Consider the following 22,587-nt stretch of genomic DNA (forward strand, 5'->3'; position numbering starts at 1 on the left):
CACTTGTTTATTGGTCAAAACTCAATGATTAGAGAGATGTGAGCTAAATTAGACACGTTTATTTTGGAAATTTTTGGGTCAAACTTGTTTAATTTGGTAATTAGCCCTATTATTAAATATTGTGTGTATAAAAATGATATTTATAACAATATATTGTCACATATTTAAAAACTAAATTTATAAAGATTAAGCTTTGGTTGTAAAAGAAAATAAATAAAAATAAATATTTTTTTAAAATAAAAAGAGAAATGATGACAGTCTTAAATGGTTGTGTTAGAGATATGAGAAGACAGTGTAATTAGACAGACAGTAGAACAATATATAAGATAAGTATATGTTGGGTATTAAACAAAAAAAAAATATGTGTCAAAGGAAATCAAAATTCAAAACTAGACAAAATTATATTGATAATTATGATTTTTTCTTTACATGTTATAGGAATTTGAAATTTTCATATTGTCTTTGCAATCTCATAATCATTTCTATACAATTTTATTTTTTATCACCATTATAGTATTGCATGCATATTTAAAACGTCCATAATAATGACAATTTATTCATGAAATTTTCTCATTCAAATAATCAAATTTACTACTGTTGTTGCTACTTCTGCTACTACTACTACTACTACTGATGCTATTGCTATTGCTACTGCTGCTGCTTTTATGTATTGCAACCGAGTAATGAAAATAGCAGACTTCTAGTTGTATTCTCTGCATTGTAACTAATAGTTTAATAGTTTAATTCTCATTTCTCCTAAAGACTAAGACATTGTTGGTTGTTGGTTTTGTTTGTTCCTTTCCTTTATATATTGCAACCGAGTAATGAAAACAGTAGACTTTTAACACTATATTTGTGTTGATTTTATCTAAGTGGATTTTGAGTGAAAGTTGATTCATCTATGATAGCTCAACTATGGCACGTAGGTGGAGTTCTTAGACCTGGTTTCTTCGCGAAATGGTGAATCTATATCTTCGGTTAAAGATCATAGCTTGATTGTTTGTTTATAAAGTGAATCTTTATTCAAACGAACCGTTGATCTACCCATAACTACCTGTTTCTTTTGATTTCAATATTATATTAGTTTACGACTGGTCCGGTTCCTATTACAAGGAGATAATGCATGTCCTAAGGATATGTGTTATGAGATGTGTGATATTTGAGATGTAAGTTCGCCACGTACCCATTTAAGGCGTTCACATTTAACACAAATTTGGATGCTTGTATGTTAATTATTAGTAAAAAAATGAACAAAATGTCAAGTCCTCACACTTATTGTTAGCATCAACCTTCCTCCCTTACGTCTTGTTTGTAACAACTCGGTTTTTCCAAATTTACATTACCCGACCCGTTTATATGTTCGGGAAATTGTTTTTATCATTTAAAATTATCACGTCCATCGAACTAATTTTTATAATATTATTGTTAATTTAAAATATACATGTATAACTTTCAAATTGTGACAAAAAGCACCCAAACTAAAACAATTACCACTTTATGTTTCCACCTTTACTCTTCGAGGACTGAAATGCAATTATAATTAACTTATTATATATGCTAACCCAGATAATCAAACCAAACCCGTTAACCCGCCCATATTGCGAACCCGGTTACCCGTTTGATAGCTTGCACCTCAATTTTCGTCACAAACTTGGAAATCAAATCATTGGAATATGTTAATATTGCCTTATGTGAGCTGCCGTCACTTGTAAATTTGGAAAACGAATCAATTATGAACTGTATTGACTTATATCGAACCCGACATATATCATAATATCAATTAACAATTACAGATCGTCAAAACGCAATTTACTAAGTCTGCACAACCCTATACCCGTCGCCAACCTAACCTTCATAGTTAATTTGATTACTCATTCCTGCTACTCGTATAATCTCTTCGTTTTTGGGTCGCCAACAACTACTCGGTATTCATCATCGTCTGATCCTCATTTCTGGTAATTGTTGTATGATTTCAATTCATTTTTAATCTAATTACATTAACCCTAACCTTAATTGAACCAATATGCTACGGATTAATCGATTTAAAGATTAGGGTTCTTAATGTTTTAGGGATAAAATCAGTTGTTGTATATAAGCTATTGCTCTTGGATATTAACCAAGTGAACGCACCAGCCCTGGACGCTGTTTTTATTACTTTATTTTTATTAATTGTTTTAAGGGCTTTAATGATTTTATTAATTATTTATGATTAATAATAAATATCAAATACATATTTTTCTTTTGTTAAACCAACACCATAAAGTTTATGTTTCTTAACAAATAATCTCGTCATGAATTTTTGGTGCATATATATATATATATATATATATAATTTGTACGCCTTATAAGTATATATATTCTTTTAAATAAACCTTATTGAAACCCAACAGTTTAAGTTCACGCTTTCTCGTCGTTAAGCGTATTTATAAACTTTTATCTTTATCATATATGTATTAATTTTAGACAAGAATAGAACAAACGTATTAGATATATTTTTTATCGTTAAATTTCGTTAGAAATTCAAAACGCATATTTGCTTAAATAATATTATTATTATAAATATTTATTAAAAAAAACGTTTATGTTATAATTATTTAATTATAGTATTATATCTCGATTTATATTTACTCAAATCATTTTATTTAATTGGTGTATTTAATTGTTTTATTTAGATATTTATATAAAAATGTATTATATTGTGTATTAGTGGTATTTTATAAATAATGAAACAAATAATCATCGTTTATATAAATGAGTAACAATAATGTTGTTTTGCATAAATAATAACAATAGATTTCCATCGAACAATCAATAACATTACAATACCTAACCATAACTCAAATCACCGAAATCTTAATTTATTAAATCATGTTATCTCATTATTAATTAATTTATAATATTATGTTATTAGGAATCCTTGACGGTAAATCCCGAAGGGTTCATCTTTCTCACATCCTCACTTGTGTTTTGTTCTACTAATCAGGTGAGTAATCACTCCCCTATTTTACTTGTTTTCAAATGTTTTGGGGACACTTGCGTACCATTTAACAAATTATTTATCTTATTATTTCTCAAACGCAAACTGTGATCTTTGTGTTGTGTATCAATTGAATGGCTGTTTGTTACTTGCTATTTGCTTACTTGCTTACTTGAATCGCATTCGAAGAGGTCCAACATAATCTCATTATAGTATGATCATACAACCGTCGTAGTGGCCGGAGCCCGATCGCATTGGCAATGGCTTCACCAACACTCGTTACTTGCTTAACACTTTCATTGTTTATACTCACAGATAACAGTTTTGCTTATTTTTACTCTATTATTTATATCATTATATATTATCATTTTGTTTGTGTCAAAACTGGTGAATCTACTCACTCAACATGTGTTGTTGACAAATATATATATTTTGTATGCATTTGCAGATTATAGACTGGATTGCTTATCGAACTGAAGCTCACGTAGAGATGACCTTAGGATGCTAAACATAAACAAGAATAGTTGGTTTTGTATTTTAATTTTCTCTATTTTTGTTGTACTTAAATGTTCGTTGACAATTAATAAATTAATTAGATATTGTCGCTTTACAATTGCATGATAGTAACCTTGTGAGCTGTGACAATCAGTTCGCGCCCCGGCATTTCCGCCTTAGGTTGGGGTGTGACATTGTTGTTATGGTGTTTCACGCCCAAAAACTCCACGTGGGCACGCATGTACTACTCTTACCTAGGGGTGTGCAAAGTCGGTTCGGTTCGGTTATGAAGGCTTAATCATGACCAAGCTTCAGTATGAAAGAATGTTTAATCATAGCCATAACCAAATGGTCGGTTAACCGTTGGTTTGGGTCATTTTCAGTTAATTCCAATTAACTACCCAATGTATTTTTATGTTTCTTGTTTCTTTGTTCTAGTTAATTGGCCAATTGTGGACTTTTGGTGTAAACTGTAAAGAATTAAAACAAAGCTATAAAAAATTTGCAACTGAGGTATAATATTTGAACATAGAAGTGTAAAAGATGAAAATAGATGTATAATATTTAGATAAAAACATAAACATACAAGATTCGATTCGGTTTGATTGAGTTAAAGTTGGTTAACAAATATACACTAATCGTAACCATAACTGAATGGTCGACTAATCATATTCACTTAACTATAGTTGTCGGTTTTGTTCGGTTATGGTTAGATTCGGTTAACGGTTCCGTTTTCATTTTATGTTCTGTTTTTATCACCCTACTCAGGCCCGTCCCATAGGGTGGGGCGGAGAGGGCTACAACCCAAGGCCTGTCATATTTTGAGGCCTGTAAAAATTTTCCGCATTTATTATATAAAAAGCAGACATATGTAAACCACCAACTGAAAGTTAGTTTAACTGGTTACATGCTCATCTACCAAGAAGAATGTGCATCATCGGATCTCTCCTCTTATACAATTTTTTTTCAAACGAGTAAGTTTAGCCGGTCCCATTAAAACTAGAGTTCGATGTTTTAACTTGATCACATGTTACTTTGTTTATTTTTTTTTTGGAAAAGCCAAATATTATAGGGAAAAAAGAAGAAGAAATGCTACCTCAAGTGAGTAGCGAGAGACCCAAATATACAAATTCATGAAAGAAATACAAAGCAAAATTAACGACACATGATAGGCCCATTTTTTGAACCATACGTTTTGTTAATCCCTTTCTTTTAAGACTTTGTTTTATTTATTGATATGTTTCAGGACCCATTTATACTTGTCTCGGGCCCTCGAATTCTTAACATTTCTAGGAGACGGGCTTGACCCTAATCTCACCTTTGTCATACCATATGGCCTAAGATCTAAGATTCATCAGAAGTTTTTAGTTTTTGGATGGAATCATGCTTTAGAATTTGGGTTTCAAAACTAGGAAGAATATAATGTCTTTTAGGTGTTAGATTTAATTTATTTATATTTGAATAATGTAAGGTTCTTCTAGTGAGTGATAATTTTTGAATTGAAAAGATTAAAGACCGTATACAATTTTGTCATATATTATCACTTTAATTAAAAAATGTAACATACAAAAAGCATATAAGATATTTATGTTATGATAAATAACGACGGCGGAAAGTATTGACTATTGGGTTCTAATTACTTTTTAGTTCTTAATAAGGCCGAAAGCGAAGTTGCTGTGCTGCTGCATTTTTACTTATTTTATTTGACCATGCTAATTATGTTGTGATCGATTAATTTAACTTGTCAATTATGTTGTGATCATCTAAGATAGAGGTGGGCAAACCAAGTTTTTTTAGGAACCGAGTACCGGGTAAATGTCAATTTCGGGTTTGGTCAATAAAGTCAAGAACTAAGTCGGTTATGAACCGGTTGTGGGTCGGGTCCGGGTTTTGACCAGGTAGAGGTGGAACTAGTTCTGGTGGGTCCAGTTGGGGTTCGGGGTACAGTTTCTCTAAAAAACTATTCGCTAGTCAAGTATACCCGGTCTGGTTCCATGTCAAATTCAGACGAACCGGGTTTTATGCCCACCTCTAATCTAAGGATGGAGGCACTCCTCCTTGATTCGGCCCACTACAACCCATTCTCTCAATTAATAAATAGTAATGCTATGTTAGAACTCGTGTGATATACGGCTTAGTAAAAAATATATAATTAAAAAATAAAACAAAAACACATGTAGTACACAGGGTAATAATAAAACAAAAACGATAAAAAAATGATAATATTTACAAACATTTTGTTAATATCATATAAAAAAATAGCATACACGTAACAGACATTAGTGTTTTGTTGTAATTAACAAACGCTACAAAACTTACAAACCGTTATAATGCATATTAAACTCCAAATACCATAATTGAAATTTTATGGATAAAATAGTTAACTTACCAACTTATTTTATATCACTTGGATCTATAAAAGCCTATAAAAGGATATCATAATGATATGAAGCTGGTTTTTAAAACTAAATTACTTTTATTGAGCAAGTTTAAACCATATTCACGTTCGAATTCCTCAACACTCTTCATTTATTTGTCCAAAATCGAAACGCTGTTGTTTTTTAACAATCTGCACAAATTTTTAAATCATATTACCAATCAGAATTGTAACAATCAAAAGTTTATTTGATTAATTTATGACACAGAGTTAGATAAACAGGATAAATTTTGATGAATTGAAACCACTGCATCATCGTATCACCTGAGTCAAACTTAGGTCATGTTGTACAAAATTATATAGAAATCTGAATAAAACTCTTTAATTTCAAATCAGAGTTATAAACTTTGAGAAGTCTTATTTCATAAATTGGATTTAATCAAAGAACCAAAAGGATATAATTAATTTCTCAAAATCCATGTCTTTACCAACGAATCTCTTATGAATGTTTTTAATTTTGGGTTGCATTCGATAAATTGATACCCATGTTGATAAATATCGATTGAAACACATGTAAAAAAGAAAAATCAAACAAACCTTATTATAATTCTAATGTATAAGACAAATGCAAAATCAGAAGACGATCGTTAATTGAATCTGTATAGTTTAATCGCATTTATACTTTGAATTAGGGTATAATCATTATAGAATTAGGGTTGAGGATTACGTATGAATATGTATATTCCAATAGAATCTGTAAATTGAATATGCATAATGGAATCGTTTAAATAGATATGTATAGTCCAATCGGATTACATCATAATACGATTAACGATCGTCATCATAGATTAGCGTTGAGGATTACATATCAATTCTAATTGTCATCAAAGAATTAGGGTTAAGGATTACCTTTAAAGTTGTAGACATCGATTACAAATGAATTCTGATTGAGAAGAGTATCGGCCAATGGGAATTGTTAGGTTTAAGTCTAAAGGATAGAAATGAAATTGCCTTTGACATAGTCTGGTTGTTTACAGAACCCGCTATATGTGAATTCAATTTTAATTTTAATGAAAATAAAAAAAAATGCCAAAATGTCATGTGACAATTAAAAGATATTTGATGAAAGTATTTTATTAAAAATGAAAAAATAAAAAAAATGTCAAAATGTCATGTGGAAATTTAAAGATATTTGATGAAAAGTATTTAAATGAAAAGAAAAAAATAAAAAAAAATGTCAAAATTGCATGTGGCAATTTAAATAAATTTGATGAAAAGTATTTTAGTGAAAAGGAAAAAAATAAAAAAAAATGTCAGAATGTCATATGACAATTTAAAGAGATTTAATAAAAATAGAAGGAGATGGTTGCTTAAAAATCCACTATTATATATATATATATATATATATATATATATATATATATATATATAGGGTAAGGATCCTAAGAGAACCCTTTGCAAATTGAGAACTTTGAGAACCATTTTAGGCCACTAAAAACACCTTTTGAAAAAATATTTAAAAAAATCATACAACAAAAAATTTTAAAAAAGTAAAAAAACCAAAATTCTTATATTTCATTCCGGTTTCATTAAAAAATAAAAAATAATAATGAAAAAATAAAAAAAACGTCGTAATATACACATATGTATAATTTTATATAATCTTTAGTTACGTAATATACACATATGTACAGTATCATTTATCTTAAATTATACACATGTGTACAAAAAAACATGTAAATGTACATATATGTATATATTATACATATGTGTATAATTTAGCTAAACCGAGTTTTTTTATTTATTTTTTATTTTTTTTATGAAACCGGGATGATAAAATAAGAATTTTGGTTTTTTTTACTTTTTTGATTTTTGTGTTTTTTTTAATTTCATGATTTTTTTTATTTTTGGGTTTTTTTGTGGTCCAAAATGGTTCTCATAGTTCTCCATTTTCAAAAAGGTTCTTTCATGATCCTGATCCTATATATATATATATATATATATATATATATATATATATATATATATATATATATATATATATAGTAAGGTTAATGTAAAAAACAATAGTATTGTAAGAAGCATAAGAATTCTAAAAGTTATATAGTTTCCTATTTACATGATGTAGTGTCATATTTAGGTGATGCACTTTATTTTAATGTCTATAGTTTCCTATTTATATCTTCTCACACTTCTCACAAAACAATTGTTTTCCCCAAAGGTCACCCATCCTGCCCACCTAAGCACGCTTAACTGTGAAGTTCTCATTTCATTCACTACCATTAAGCCCAAACGCATTGGTGATTTAAGTGGCATGACAATTACTTATGAACCAAAGATCTCTCTTGTTCATGACCGATGTAAAATTTGTCTAGAATGTTACAGTGTGTATGTATGTAGATGTAGATATGGCACCACACTTCAATATATTGTCATACTCAGCGTTGTTGATGGGTCTGGGTAGAATGTCTCTCCCATCCTAGTTAGAAACACAATCAAATATATGTTTAAATGTATGTAGCAATAAAATTAAGATGCCTCAAAAAGTGATAAAATGAAAGATTAAAAACAACTGAGTGATTTAAAACTCGTCCGTATTGTAATTAAATTATTTTATTTAAAATAATAATAATAATTCTTATTGAAATTAGTTATTAAAATTAGTTATTAATTTATAAAAGTCAAAGTTAATTACCATTCTTATTAGATACTTAATTCAAATCTGTGATTAATTTAACTAAACTGTTAACCATGAGGAGTGAAATTGTCAAATAACAGTTAAATAAAAAATCGAATTGAATATATCAAACTAACAGGCTAGTTGAAACAAAAGATTATGTAGTCAATTTGATTTTGGATTTCATGACGATTATGGGCTGGAAAATAGACCCACTTTTTGTCTAGATGTTCAAAATGATATTCATTTAGTTTCATTCTACTTGATGTCATTAGGGGATGTTCAGCACACCGAACCTAACCAAATGATACCTCTCGTCTGTTAAGCTTTTGTCGGACAAACTGAAGGTTCACGAACAATTTACTGAACGAAAATTTGTGTTTGTGTCCGTCCATTAAGGAACTGAGATTGTTCGTGTCCGTTCATTAGTATTGTAAACAAACGCTAACGGACACTAATGGACAAACGAACACTAACGGATACCAATGGACAATGCAACCTCAAGAAAATGTTTCCAGGTTGTTGAACTCCTCTTTCTTTTCTTTTTGTTGAACAGTCCTTCTTCATTATTCGCTACATGTGCTTGTTCTGCACCAACAGTTGGAGCATCCATAGCTTCGTTGGGTTCTCCATCGTTAGCTTCATTTATAGCATCTGGATCATTTACCGGATGGGCATAAACAAATTGAACCGCGCGTAATCAAACAGACGAGACTGAATGTTCACGAACGCGACATCTGTCCGTGTTCTTCCGTTAAGCTTACCAAACGAAATTTTTTTGTTCATGCCCTGTTCATTTATTAAATGGACAAACATAAATGAACTTCCCACTGTACGGACAACCGACGTACAGTTCGCTTACAACCTTAGATATCATGATTCATGTATTTATCTTTGAATCATCTCGATGATGTAATCTTATTGTTAAATTAGGGATTTAATTTGATATCGTTCATGGATTGCTCTTGACATAAATATTGGAATTCGTTTTCTACGGTCATATTGAATTAAAGTGAATTAAAAGTGCTAAAGTTGACACAAACGTATACACGTCATTTTAAAATTGGTTTAGTGATTTTAAAGGGGGTTTGATGTTACGTTTATAAAGCAAATTCTATGTTTGATAAATGATATTTTCATGAAATATGTATCAACCTAACTATTTGAAATAACATTGTTTATGTAGCCAACAAAAGAAAGAAAAATTAGATTGTTTGTTGAATCAAGGTGGAACCACATAGAACTGAATAACGTCAAAATAATTAATTTAAAGTTTAATATTACATAAAATGTTGATCCTATAAAGTTTAATAAAACTATGTATTATGCTTCTTTTAAAAGCATAAAATGAATATATTGCTTTCTTAATGATAATCAAAATATATGAAAACAATTTTTAAGAAAATATCGAAGTATTTAATAAGATGTTGAATTCATATGTAGAAATAAAACACTAATATTATCTTACAAAAGTTAGGAATCAAACGGTATCAAGTATATATATCTAAAAGCTAAAGAAAACATTATATATCTTTCTCGCATAAACCCATTCGAGGTAAGAATGCTTATTATTCGGTCTTGCTACGATTAAACCAAAAATCAAACCTAAACCGTTTAAAACCGAATGACGTATTCAACATTCCATCAAAACCGAATTGAGTAATTAGTTTTCTGTTTTAAAAGTCCAAATTGATATCAAACTCAATAAACAAATACTAAATAACGTTCATATAAGTTTTGTCATTTAACTCATTACTCAACCCAATTACAACTTTAGCATAATCTTATCTAACTCAACTCAATCCAATAACAAGCGTATCTTATAAAATGTCACTCATTCCAATAACAAACAATGCTAAAGCCTAAAAGTAGAGGTGAGCAAATAAACCGGTTAATTAAACTGACCTAAAACCGAACCGGTTTGCAACCTACTGAAACCGGTTCCAAGCCAGTTAACCGAACCGAAACCAGGCAAAATCCGAACCAAAATCGATCGCAACCTGGTCAAGAAACCGGTTTCAACTCGAACAAAAACCGATCATAAATCAGTTTACTTTTGTTGATCAGCCGAACCGGTTTCAACCCAAACAGGCTTTGAGTTGTAAACTTAAACCGATTTGTGCCTAAAAGTTTATTCGGTTAGGAGCTAAACCGATTCGAATTCGGTTTTTGGTTTGGTTTTCTTTTATATAATAAAAAATAAAAAAGGAAAAAAGAAAGTGTTTTGGTACGTGGATTGTGTGTAGCTTTAGACACCTCCACGCAATCGCAGCAGAAATTTAGCTGAAAAAACCACATGATCCGTTCATAATAATAATAATAATATTCCTTCTTCCGATTCAGATTCTTCTTTTCGTTTCTCAAACAATCCATCATCATGAACAATAATCGGTCAATACACAACTCAGTTCCTTCCGATATTGCCTTCAAAATCGCCTCTCTGCTTCAGGTATGTTTGTTATTATCATTCTTTTTCGTTCATTTTTATAATATTATTACGAATTGTGAACCTTTTTTTTGTGGAATTGAATTAGGAATTGGATTTGTGTGCGTTGGGTAGTTGCTGTCGGTTTTGGCGGGAGCTTTGCGGGTCGGATGATATATGGTCGGGTCTATGCGTAGATAGATGGCCAGCCCTGGGGTTGGATAAAGGTGGATTGTGTTCTGTTCCTGAGTTTAATCCTCATCACCTTCAACAACACCATCTGGACTCCAATTTGAAGGTCTTATTTTTATTATTATTATTTTTCTAGGGTTTGTTTTTGTGAATGGGAAGTTAGGTTTTGATGATTATATGTTCCTAGTTTGTGTAGCAAAAACCGAACCATAACCGACAACAAAACGTCAACTGAAACTAACGAATATCGAACAAAACCGATTGTTATGGTTAAGTGAATCTGATTAACCGACCATTTGGTTAAGGTTACGGTTAATGTGTGTTCATTAACCGACTTTAACGGAAACCGAACTGAATATTGTGTGTTGTGTGTTGTGATGTTTCAGCTTTTATACCTATATTTCCGGCTTTTATAGTTTGTACTTCTATTTCTAGCTTTGAACATTTGATATCACGCTGCGACTGTCCATAATCGAGTTTCGAACACCATAACCGAACCATTTTCAACTGGAACAAAAGAAAAGGAAAAAAAAACAGATTGGACGGTTAACCAAAACCGACACATAATCAAGCTGAACTGACTTTGCACGCCCCTACTAGAAACTATATATTTTTGTAGATGAGTTTCACCTTTTGTTTCTAAATTTTACATGTGAATTTAGGGATGGAGGGGATTTTACGTCAACAAGCATCATGAGATGGCTAGTAAAGCAGATGCTGTTATTGCCTTTTTGGAACAATGCATATCCTCAGAATCCATTGAGGTTAATCATTATTTGGTTGCAATGCAAAACATGAATTCTATGCAGTTTGGATTCAGAGATGTAGTATTGTTCTTCTTTAAACAAAATCTTCATGTGCTGCTTAATTTGGCTGGTATGCACTACTGTATAGCATGGCTTGGCATACCGGTAAGCATACAATATTCATCGTTATTAATCTCGTATTTTGGCTATAAGCAAACTTATGGTATCTTTTGCAGGCTGACCGTGTGATGGAAGCCTTGTATAGGTGCAAAATTTCTGATAGACAAATATGTGTTCAATGGTGGAAACTCGGCCGGTGGGCGTATGGATTTAGACTACGTGATGAGTCGATTTCGAGAAGGGCTTCCCTTAAAGATCTTGCAATGACTAAAGAGCAGGAAGTTCTTGATGTTCTTTATCGTGGTGCGATTCATGAGGTTATACGCGTTCAGATTTCGGCTCCTAAGCCTGTTAGTTCTCATTGGTCATGCCAAAGTCAAATTGCAGGAACATCAGGTTAGAAGAGGTTTCTATCTGAGATCAGTTGGTTATTTATCTCTCTGTGTGTATGTATATAGTGCATTATGTGCATAATTGTTGCTAATGGTATATAAGTTCAAGAAAGGTAAATGATGTAATCTATGTTAACAAAATAAGGCACCTGTGTATTGATTTGCCTGAATGGAATGTTTATATATATATTCAGGTTAATCATACCATCATGGTGCTTTAAAATTTGTATTCTGTATGTGTAAATGGAACAAAACCAGTAATTAGTGTGACCAATGGTGAATTGGTGGTTTTACCTTTATGACATGAGATATTGATTCAAACATGTATTTATTTAATAAAATGGATTAATTGGAGTAAAATAAAGAATATCTTTCATTTGTTTTCTCTTTTTGATGTTATATGTATTATGTTAATACCATACACAATACATTGTTAATGGTATGAGAACTGCATTGCATAATACATATGATAGCTACTAAGCATTCATAACATCTTTTGCTCATAAGCTAGTTTTCTTTTAACTGATCATCATCAACAATGTTTTGGGTTAATGGGTTTTGGGATTACCATGTTGACGGGTCAAACCTCGGCATACGTTAAGTTTCTAAATGTTAGTCTTTCTTTACTCTTAAAAATGAATGGAGGTTGGGTTAAGAGTGTTTAAATTTGTCATCATGGAGTGTGAAATTCAAAACAATGTTTGATCATCAACCCTATCACATCTGACATTTAGTTCTTAAAAGAGCAATAAGACTTAATTCATATATTTTAGTTCTTAAAGGGCAATAATATTTAATCATATGAACTTTCAAAAATCATATATTTTAGTTCTTAAAGGGCAATAAGACTTGGCAGTTGCCACTTTTAAATTCATTCAAAGGGCAAATTCCTTACAAAGGACAGGAAGATTCAACTCTTTATAAAGTTAGCATAAAATTCTACTCTCTCCCGTATGTATCATAGATACATGTTATGGTGTGGCGTCGGTTGCACTTTAACAAGCATAAAATTCTACTCTTTTTGTCCTACGTATCATAGATACATGCTTAATCTCTTGTGTGTTTAGTAGTAAATTCAAGTATTGTGTTTTCTTTTGTGTCTAAAATGCGTGAAGAGCAAACAGATTATATGTGCGTCCATGTTATATATGCAATGAAATTGTCATTTAATCCTATGCATATTGATAATACGCTAATTCAAAGTTGATATGCATTATGCAAGCGAGGACTCGCATTATGGACATCATTACAATTAACCTTGGTTTAGATTTTGGAGATGCTAAATCTATGTTTTTTTTATTGAGGTGATTTGTCTGTGGCAGTCGGTTTGAACAAAACATGGAGGGATGGCATGTGTTCGGCAACCCAGCGAAGCCTTGAAACAGGTGCAAAAATGGTGGTGGTGGTGGTGGACAAGTGAACGACGATGGAGTGGTCGGGCGGTAGAGGCATGGGCGGTGGTTCATGGAAGCACGTCGGGCTGACATTTTAACAAAATGAAACTCAAAAAGATACATTAATAACAACAAAGGAAAACACTTTCAGATAATATAAAACACAAAACAACATAGTTCCACACACTACAGTAGTTTTACAAGGATATCTAGTAGTTTAGTAGGCCTACCTCAACTCAATCCACACAGTTGAGGAAGAATTGGGTAGCTAAATGTTTCTGAGGCACTCAAATTAAAAACCATGTGTCTACAGCAAATATAAATGCTAATAGTGTTCACAATACTTCACTCATGCATGCATGTATAAAGAACAAATATATAGATATATGAATCAAACCCGGTTGATCGAAGACACGATACTGGTCCATTCACTCATTCTTGAGGAAGAACCGGAGGGGCAATCGATCGGGTATTATAAGATTTGCAGTGTCGGCATTTATGCCCTAATATGTGGAAGAAAACTTCTGTAGTGTCGTTGCAGTCGTTGCACAGTACCCACACCTTCTTTCGCCTGTATTCATCAGGCATCATCGTAGCTTCAATCTGCAAAACAAACATATAAATATCGAAGCATGTTCCACGTATTGGATAGCAAGAATTGACTTGATATGATAGACCCGACCCATACTCACCTCTTCGTCTATCATCTTCCATGTTGCAGACATGTCCATTATTGATTTTGTGCATATCGGGCAGCAGTATCTGTTTAAAAAGCCAATTACAGTTAACAAAAACGATACAAAAGTAACAACTTTGTTTGTAGCAGTAGTTGTAGAAATGCTTACTTGTCACGTTTTATCATCTCATTGTAACAATCACGGTGCATCGTGTGCCCACATTTCATGACAACAGTGTCTTTCATTGAGTCGAATAGATACTGCAAACATAGCGGTAGCAATGAAGTTTCACAATATATTCACATAAGGTTTAATAGAGAAGAGAAGAAACAATTGAACAAACCTCATAACATATCGGACAATGACCGCGCATAGAGTTTTCAACACACGAATGGTTGTTGCGTAAACCGATGGAATAGCAAGATCCTGTCAATTTATCAGTTAAAATACCAGAAATATAACTAAACCCTTCATTGTATCATTCGGTTATGCGATCCAACTCTGCGCCAATAAACAATGAACACAAATTTGAAATGTGTTGATCTATGCATACCACATTTTCTGCAATGGAAGAAGTTCTCGCGGCCACCAACTCTGCACGTTGTAAATCGAAATATCAAATAACCACATAAATAATTAATTTTAAAACGAGCGAAATACAATCTTAATGTACGAACCTGCAAATGCCACAATCGTCGCAATGGAACAGGCCCTTCTCAATCTGCAATACGATGATCAGAATCGGTGAAAAAATATTCCTCGATTTACTAAAAATATATTGTTTGATATCATACATCATCATCATAGAATTTGCAGATTTCACAGAAGTACTCCCCCATATTGACTCCGCAGTTTGTGCAGGTACGAGAAAGCTGCAATACAGATGAAGAAAAACATTCAGAAATTTAAGCAAATAAATTGTTATATAGATCGAATCAATGAAGCATACGGGCTGCTCTGTGTCACAAACCGAGCATATCACCTGCAACAAAGATGAATTTCCACTTAATGGTAAGGTATAACATCTTCAAAAAAATAAAATGAGAAAAAAGTTCAGATTTGAACATACTTGCTTCACTTCAAACCGATCTAGTTCATGGCGATCGTATATGCGTTTCAACATGCTCTGAGGAGATAACAGAGAAGATCAGAGAAGAAACATGCACTAGACTGAAAATAGGGCCGTCCCCAGGAATTCCAAAAGATTCATGAGCCATGTGCAAGTTAAAGGAAAGGTATATAGGCCCCTAAAAAATTAATTTATTTATTTTAAATATATCATAATTATAAAAATATGTACGGATTTGTTTTTTTTTTTTTTTTTGAGGGGCCCTCAAGAAAGTGGGCCCAGGGCGGTCGTCCGGTTTTGCCCCACCCTTGAACCGCTGTATGAAACAACTTAATGAATTCAAATTTTCAGATCCAGATCGACAACAAATGAGTATCAATCCCTAAGAGCCTCCACAATAATGGAGGGGGGTTTCCTTGTCCGGATCTAGTTGGTAAAGGGGCGAACAAACTCAATTGTTGTGGGCATCAAGTCCATGGGCTAGGAGGTTCGTATCTTCAAACATATGGGTGGACAAGAGATGCGGGTCCCTCTCTCACATATATGTATATATATTATATGTATACAAATTTAATAATATTTAAATAGAGTTGTGGATGTTTGTTGTTGTCGAAGAAAATGAGTTCTTAAACAAAGTTTTGGATATGATGTGAAGTTGATGTATCGGTTTGTAGAGATTTATTGTTGTTGCGGGTGCTCTAATTTACATTTACTTGCAATTACTACATAGATCTACGTAAATCACATGAAAGTAAGTAAACGATTAATAATTATACCGCAGCCTCGTTGTGACAATGACGACAATGGTAAATCTCGTTGCAACAAGGAGCTCGAATCATACATCTTCTTCTATAGTGCTTGCATCTAACAAAAATAGATTGTAATATTTTACTAATTATTTTAACACATATATAAATAACAAATATATCAGTCAAATCAACAATAGCCGTACCCAGTAAAACATACATACTAGATAAAAGTAAAAGAATACATACCCGTAGCCCATCTTCCCAAAATCCAAACGTTCATCTTTGGCGGCATCCATGGAGGAGGCTAAGGGACATGGGGATGAAGCAAGTTTCCTTATTTGGAAAGAATAGGTTGTTATAAGATATTTGGACACAGAAAACTATAACATAAATATAGAAAGATGGATGCATGCATTGCCCATAATGGTGGCAACTAGTATAATAATAATAATAATAATAATAATAATAATAATATTGAATTAAAAGATGTAGCATCGGTAATAGTGGATAAGGGTCAGGGCCGCCGAATAATTGGCCAATCAGATGTCATCCAAAGATCGACGGTTGAATGGCCATTGCTTTTTTGTGCTTTTTTTTTTTAACAACCAAGTAACGCCGGGTACTTTGTACGCGACCCCCATTGGCTAAAGGTAGCTGAGCCGGCCACTAGTTCGGACGGACGGAGCCCTAGCGGTCCACCTATTGAGGGATTCACCGGATAAAACCCGACCCTCACGCCCGTCAAATGGCACGACAGCGAGGAACCGGTAAAACCGGGTGAGATCAGGACTCGAATCCTGGCAAACCAGTGTTATCCCTCATATCTCCCATATAAATTGGTGATAGTGAGGTTTGAACCTCCTACCTCTCACTTTTTTGTGATCTAAAGATTCATCTTTTTTCTACAATTCTTTTTTTTAATGTATTTTAAAACTACTCTCAATACCCGATTGAGAATTTGTAGAACGAGACGTCAACTATATATATTAATTTTGACGTTTTAAGTCTGTTTATCCAATGACACTGTTAAAGGAGAAAACCTAATACTTTGGACAACCTTTTTATATCAAGTTTCGAGCTTGAGATCGTAAGATCTCAAGTTTACAATTACCTCCATGTTATTGGACCCGAATTCCAATTTTTAACAACAAATTGTGTAATACCTCAATTTAACCGAACACCACATTTGTGGAAGGATAAACACCACACCATACCACTAGACGAGTTAGTCATGGGCTCTTTTTTTAAAAACCTAACACAATATTTTATATTAAACCAAGAGAGATTAGGTGTGTTGATTGTGTTAATTAATCGGGTTTTGGGTAGGTTGGTTTAGGTTATCGGTTTTTTGTGTTTGAAAATTCATCTGGTAATTGAGCTAATGTTATTTGGATTTTTGGGTTCGGGTTAATTGGTTTTTGGGTATGATTGGGTTGGGTTTCGGGTTACCAACGAATCATGAATCCAAACTAAGCACTTTTAAATGGATTCAGATACTCCCTATACAAGAGTAAACACACTAACAAATTATTCAGGCATCGTAATGGGCCAACGTCTCAAGCCACATCATCTCAAAAACACCTCGCATCCCATTACGAGTGGGCGTTTTGAGTGCATCCATAGAAGCTCACTTAAAAAAATGAAGAATTTAGTTCCTTAGCCAATCTAACCAACACGCATCACACTTTTTTTCTTTATTTAGTTTTCATGTAAAATCATTACAAATTTTAGTTGTTTGAGACATTTTTTCCAAGTGAAACCTACGTGAAAGTAACCAGTGTGGATCTAGAAGATAAATTTAGAGGTATCGATCATTTTAGTTGTTTGGGACATTTTTTCCAAGTGAAACCTACGTGAAAGTAACCAGTGGTGGATCTAGAAGATCAATTTAGAGGTATCGATCCTAAATAAAATTTAGACCTTGTGGTATCATGAGAGAGGAAGGGGCACTCATGGGTATTACCCATGCGCTGGTCAATCATACACTGTCACATCAATTCTACCCTTAATTACCCACAAACACAAAGTTACTAGCAACACATACCCACAAGTACCCTAGAACTTTATTAATTCATGTAATTCTTGTATGGTCAACAATGAATCAATTTTGTGTGACAAACATTTGCCATGAAATAAAACCATGCACCTTACCCACATGATGTGGGGTGGTGTTGCCATAATGCCAAGTGGTTTGGCTGCCCCTTCCTCTCTTAGACCATGTGTAGTCGTAAAGCTCCACATCCAGGGGTTATGCGCCACGTGGCGCCCAGTCAGAGTTATGGTTTTGTACAAAAACAGGTTGTAGTCATAACTCTCCACATCCAGGGGTTATGCGCCACGTGGCGCCCAGTCATTATAATTTTATTTGTTTTTTTTAAATAATAATTCATTTAAATAAATTAACATAAAATTAAAAATTACATTAAACTTCCAAATAAAAATTACATTAAACTAAATTAAAAAAAAAATACATCAAATTAAAATAAAAAAACATAAATAATACTAATAAAACTAAAACTCATTTATATTTTTCTAAATTTTCGCTCGTCGAGCGGCTTTTAGAGATTGGACTATCGGGTCGTCTTCGGATAGCTCGTTTGATAAAATCTCGATGTCTTTGTCCATCTCATTCCTTCGAAGTAGGTCGACGGCGTCCAAATTTACTTGAAGTCGTTGGGTTCCAAGTTGGTGTAAATCTTGGAGTCGAGAGTTCATTAATTGGAATTGGCTTTCCAATTCGGGATTCGAACCCGTTGCCGATGACGAACCGGCCCCTTTCCCCTTTCCTTTGCCTTTGGTTCTTCTACCCCCGGTCGAGGCATGTCGGTAGTATTCACGGGGTCATTATCGCTTAAGTTGAAGTTTCGAGCGTCGGAACGGGGCGTGTCTGGATCAACCGAAGATGATGTTTTAGACTTTTTTTTACGCGGACCACCTTCGCCTTCGGCTTCGGCTTCGGCATCCATCACCAAGCCCCATTTTGGGTGAAACCTCAAGAGGTCTTTCCAAATGCCAAAGTAGTTGAAGGTCCCGCCGACCTTATGTTGAAACTCAACCAACGCGTTATCCATGACTTCCGCGTCCGAGACACCGCTACTCCTAGTTCGATTCATCCGAGAGAAAACCGTATGGAAAGCCATGCATTTGGTGTTTATGTCGCCCCATTTCGACAGTAACGAATCTTTTTCTCGACGCAAGTCCCCGCCAAGGTTGTGAAACCTCTCTATAATTTTGTGCCAAAATACCCCCGTTTTTTGATAGTTCGCTAAAAAAATAAAAACATTACAAGTTTAATGTTTGTTATAAGAAATTTAAAAAATATATATATGCATTTTAAAAACCTACCGCATTTGGCATCTTCCGATATTTGGCACCAAGCACGAGCACATAGTACGCACTCGTCGATACTCCACGATATCACCGTCTTTTTAAGCCGAGGTTCGCCGGCGGGCTTCTTTGCGTGTTTTTTCGAACGTCCGCGTTGGCTCGAACCGCCCTCGGGTTGTGTCTCCGGCACGAACTCGACCTCGGGTTGGGTCTCCGGGGCGGGTTGGGAACCCGAACCCGCAAAAATGTTTGTCGATGGGTTTTGGAAACCGGGCACCGCATTTGGCATAGAGTTTTGTAGAAGTGCAAAGTACGCGGCCATTTGCGGGTCATACATTTGCGGGACGGGTACGGTTGGCGTCGGCGCGGTAGATTGGTTCGGTTGTGGATTTTGGTTGGCTTGACGGGCATATTGACCAAAACCGAGAATATTTTGGTTGTTGTTTGGAAACATGATGGTAGAAATATTAGTGTAAAAGATACAAATATTTGTGTAAATTGGTAGATTGGAAGGAATGTGTTAAAAAATATGAGTTTGGTTTGTTTATATAGTATAAATATAATTAATTTTTTTTTTAAATCCAACGGCTCCATTAACCCCAACGGTAACATTTTTTGATTCGCATGTCATTCTCAGCGTTGTATATACAACGCTTACAAATTTAACTTCAACATAACGCAGGGGGGGCGGTGTTCCCCCCGCGTTTTGGAGCCATAACGCGGCCATAACGCACCATTATAGGTGGTCTTATATTTGCTAAAAGGTTTTTGATGCATAAGAAAATAAATTTGCACTAATTTTGTATTTTACCAACAAAGTTAAGGGGTAGCCCGAGCTAAGTAGCTGCCCTTCATACAACCACCGTTGTCAGTAATGTCACGAGGCAGTTTTCACTTTTTATTAAAACTGTTATGACACTCTATGTTAGTGACTTACCTAGGGTTATTAGATTTTGATAACCGAAAGAACCATGTGTATAGATCAGTTTGCAACTTCACTTGAGAGTCCTTAGCATTAGTTGCATCAACCAACTTCTGTTTATTTGATGTAGGGACCACGTTATCCTTTTTTTCCAATTGTTTCGTGTTTTTGTATCCATAACCCATCACTGTCTAGACTCTAGAATCAACTATACCAAATGGATTAATTAGAAGCCTTTTCAAGGGTTGTTTATTGAGCTAAAAACCAAAATATAGAATATAACTTCAAACAATGATATTTGAAGAAAAAGACTGTAGTCTTCAAATCATATATGATATAGAAAATCATGAATTTATAAAATCATACTCAACTTTTATTCAGGTTACTCAGGTATATAAGGTTCTTTTTTATTAATCGTTGAGACATCGTGCATCGCAAATAGAATACATTTTTTGAAAATCAGACAACGTGCATCGTAAATGGAATACATTTTTTGAAAATCATATCGGTTTCATACTATTAGCTAACATTATTCTAAAGTATGCTATATCTAATCATATAATCTTAGTTTTTATCTGTTAGAATAGATATAATCTAATCACGTACTCTAAATGTTTATCTAATTCTAGTTATAAAATCAAGCAATCATCAACTGGACAATCGATTTGAACAATTGTTGAATGAACATGAACATATTTATCAGTTTGGAATCGATTGATCTAAACAAGCCTTGGACATGTTGAATGTGGATCGATTATCAGTCAATAGGTTATACACAATACTCAATTGAGAGTAGGCATTAGACAATAATCTATTGAAGGGACAGTTGTGTTATCTAACAAAAAGGTTGCATTAGGTCTGATGCAACTTCACCTAATGCAGTTTTTTTTTTGTGAAATAAAGGTTGTCTTAGGCCAAATTTTTTGTAGTGATTAGCTTGTAGTGTGTCTTATTAGGGAGTCTCAATTATTAAGGAAACTCACGCAGCTTGCGACTCTTGTGTATTATTGGTTGAAAGATGTGATCGCTCGCCGAACAAGTCTATGATATGATGAAACCAATGACCAACTACCAAAAAATGGGGTAAAATGGTTGGTCCTTAGAAGTCCAATGGTATTGTGTGGGGCCTTTGAAGATAACACCATGACATTGAGATGTATTAAGTTAAACAATCCAAATCCGAGCATAGACAAGCTCGAGCTTGACTTGACTCTTTACACCCATAATAATATTCGATAATTAAAACTTATCCAATAAATAAACAAATAGAAAGTAATTTCTTTAGCCCATTCGCAGTTGCGGAAGGTCTACATATCTCCACATCAATTTTGCCAAAAAACTACCCTAAGAACCACTCCTAATCTCAACACACCTTTCATTTCTCTCTCCCACATCTCACAAAGCTTGTACGCATCTTCCACGTACCGTTTGTGACCACAAATACTAGCTACTCTCACGTGGTTCTATATTTAAAGCTGGTTTTTATATTAATCATGTTCATATTTTTATATTTACATACATATATTTATATATGTGTGTGTGGGTGGGTGGCTTGGTATCTCTAGAGGTGGTTAAAAAAACCGGTCGGCGAACCGGTTTGCCGGTTTAAACCGGAAACCGGTTTTTAAAAAAACCGGTTTTTTGTAAACCGGTTTGACCGGTTTACAAACCGGCGGTTTGTATATCGGTTACACAATTTGGATCCTAAACCGGTTTTTTAACCGATTTTAAAAAAAACCGGTTTTTTTTAATAACCGGTTTATTAAAAACCGGTTTTTTTAATAACCGGTTATTAGAAAAACCGGTTAACCGGTTTTTTTATAAACCGGTTTTTGACCGTTATAAAAAAACCGGTTAACCGGTTTAAAACCGGTTTTTGAACGTTGAGTAACGGCCATATAGCCGTTTTTGGTTATTTTTGACCTTTTTTTTTTTTTTCCCATTTTACCCCCACAAACATCTATATATAGCTTAGGTTGGGTATTGGTTAGATCACACTCGATTATACAACTCCAAACGCTCTAAACGTTTATTACATACGCGATTAT

The 22,587-nt window shown here is 33.6% G+C and overlaps 2 protein-coding genes across 2 annotated transcripts; one reads left to right on the forward strand and one right to left on the reverse strand.

The window, feature by feature from the left end:
• The first annotated feature begins 10,777 nt into the window (after positions 1-10,777).
• Positions 10,778-12,742, forward strand: LOC143626151 (uncharacterized). The gene is made up of 4 exons (XM_077096315.1): positions 10,778-10,975; positions 11,061-11,249; positions 11,806-12,054; positions 12,126-12,742. The coding sequence occupies exons 1-4, from the start codon at positions 10,904-10,906 to the stop codon at positions 12,408-12,410; spliced, it is 795 nt and encodes a 264-aa protein (XP_076952430.1). The 5' UTR covers positions 10,778-10,903; the 3' UTR covers positions 12,411-12,742.
• A 1,184-nt stretch (positions 12,743-13,926) lies between these two features.
• Positions 13,927-16,704, reverse strand: LOC143626221 (E3 ubiquitin-protein ligase MIEL1-like). Its single transcript, XM_077096368.1, has 11 exons — positions 16,537-16,704; positions 16,318-16,405; positions 15,542-15,598; positions 15,422-15,454; positions 15,267-15,344; positions 15,150-15,193; positions 15,026-15,066; positions 14,816-14,898; positions 14,641-14,732; positions 14,488-14,557; positions 13,927-14,398 (listed from the first exon to the last, which is right to left on the reverse strand). Exons 1-11 carry the CDS (start codon positions 16,584-16,586, stop codon positions 14,228-14,230), a joined length of 807 nt encoding a protein of 268 aa, XP_076952483.1. The 5' UTR covers positions 16,587-16,704; the 3' UTR covers positions 13,927-14,227.
• Between the last annotated feature and the right edge of the window lie 5,883 nt (positions 16,705-22,587).

The sequence above is a fragment of the Bidens hawaiensis genome, unplaced genomic scaffold, assembly GCF_021521415.1.
Source record: "Bidens hawaiensis isolate Kalapana, Puna unplaced genomic scaffold, B.hawaiensis_p1.1 tig00004283_1, whole genome shotgun sequence".
NCBI lineage: Eukaryota > Viridiplantae > Streptophyta > Magnoliopsida > Asterales > Asteraceae > Bidens > Bidens hawaiensis.

Coding starts and splice junctions, on each gene's coding strand:
- LOC143626151 (XM_077096315.1), top strand. CDS start 10,904: ATGAACAATAATCGGTCAATACACAACTCAGTTCCTTCCGATATTGCC. Junction 10,976..11,060: donor AAATCGCCTCTCTGCTTCAG/GTATGTTTGTTA, acceptor GAATTGAATTAG/GAATTGGATTTGTGTGCGTT. Junction 11,250..11,805: donor ATCTGGACTCCAATTTGAAG/GTCTTATTTTTA, acceptor ATGTGAATTTAG/GGATGGAGGGGATTTTACGT.
- LOC143626221 (XM_077096368.1), bottom strand. CDS start 16,586: ATGGATGCCGCCAAAGATGAACGTTTGGATTTTGGGAAGATGGGCTAC. Junction 16,406..16,536: donor TTTGGGAAGATGGGCTACGG/GTATGTATTCTT, acceptor TATTTTTGTTAG/ATGCAAGCACTATAGAAGAA. Junction 15,067..15,149: donor GACGATTGTGGCATTTGCAG/GTTCGTACATTA, acceptor TACAACGTGCAG/AGTTGGTGGCCGCGAGAACT.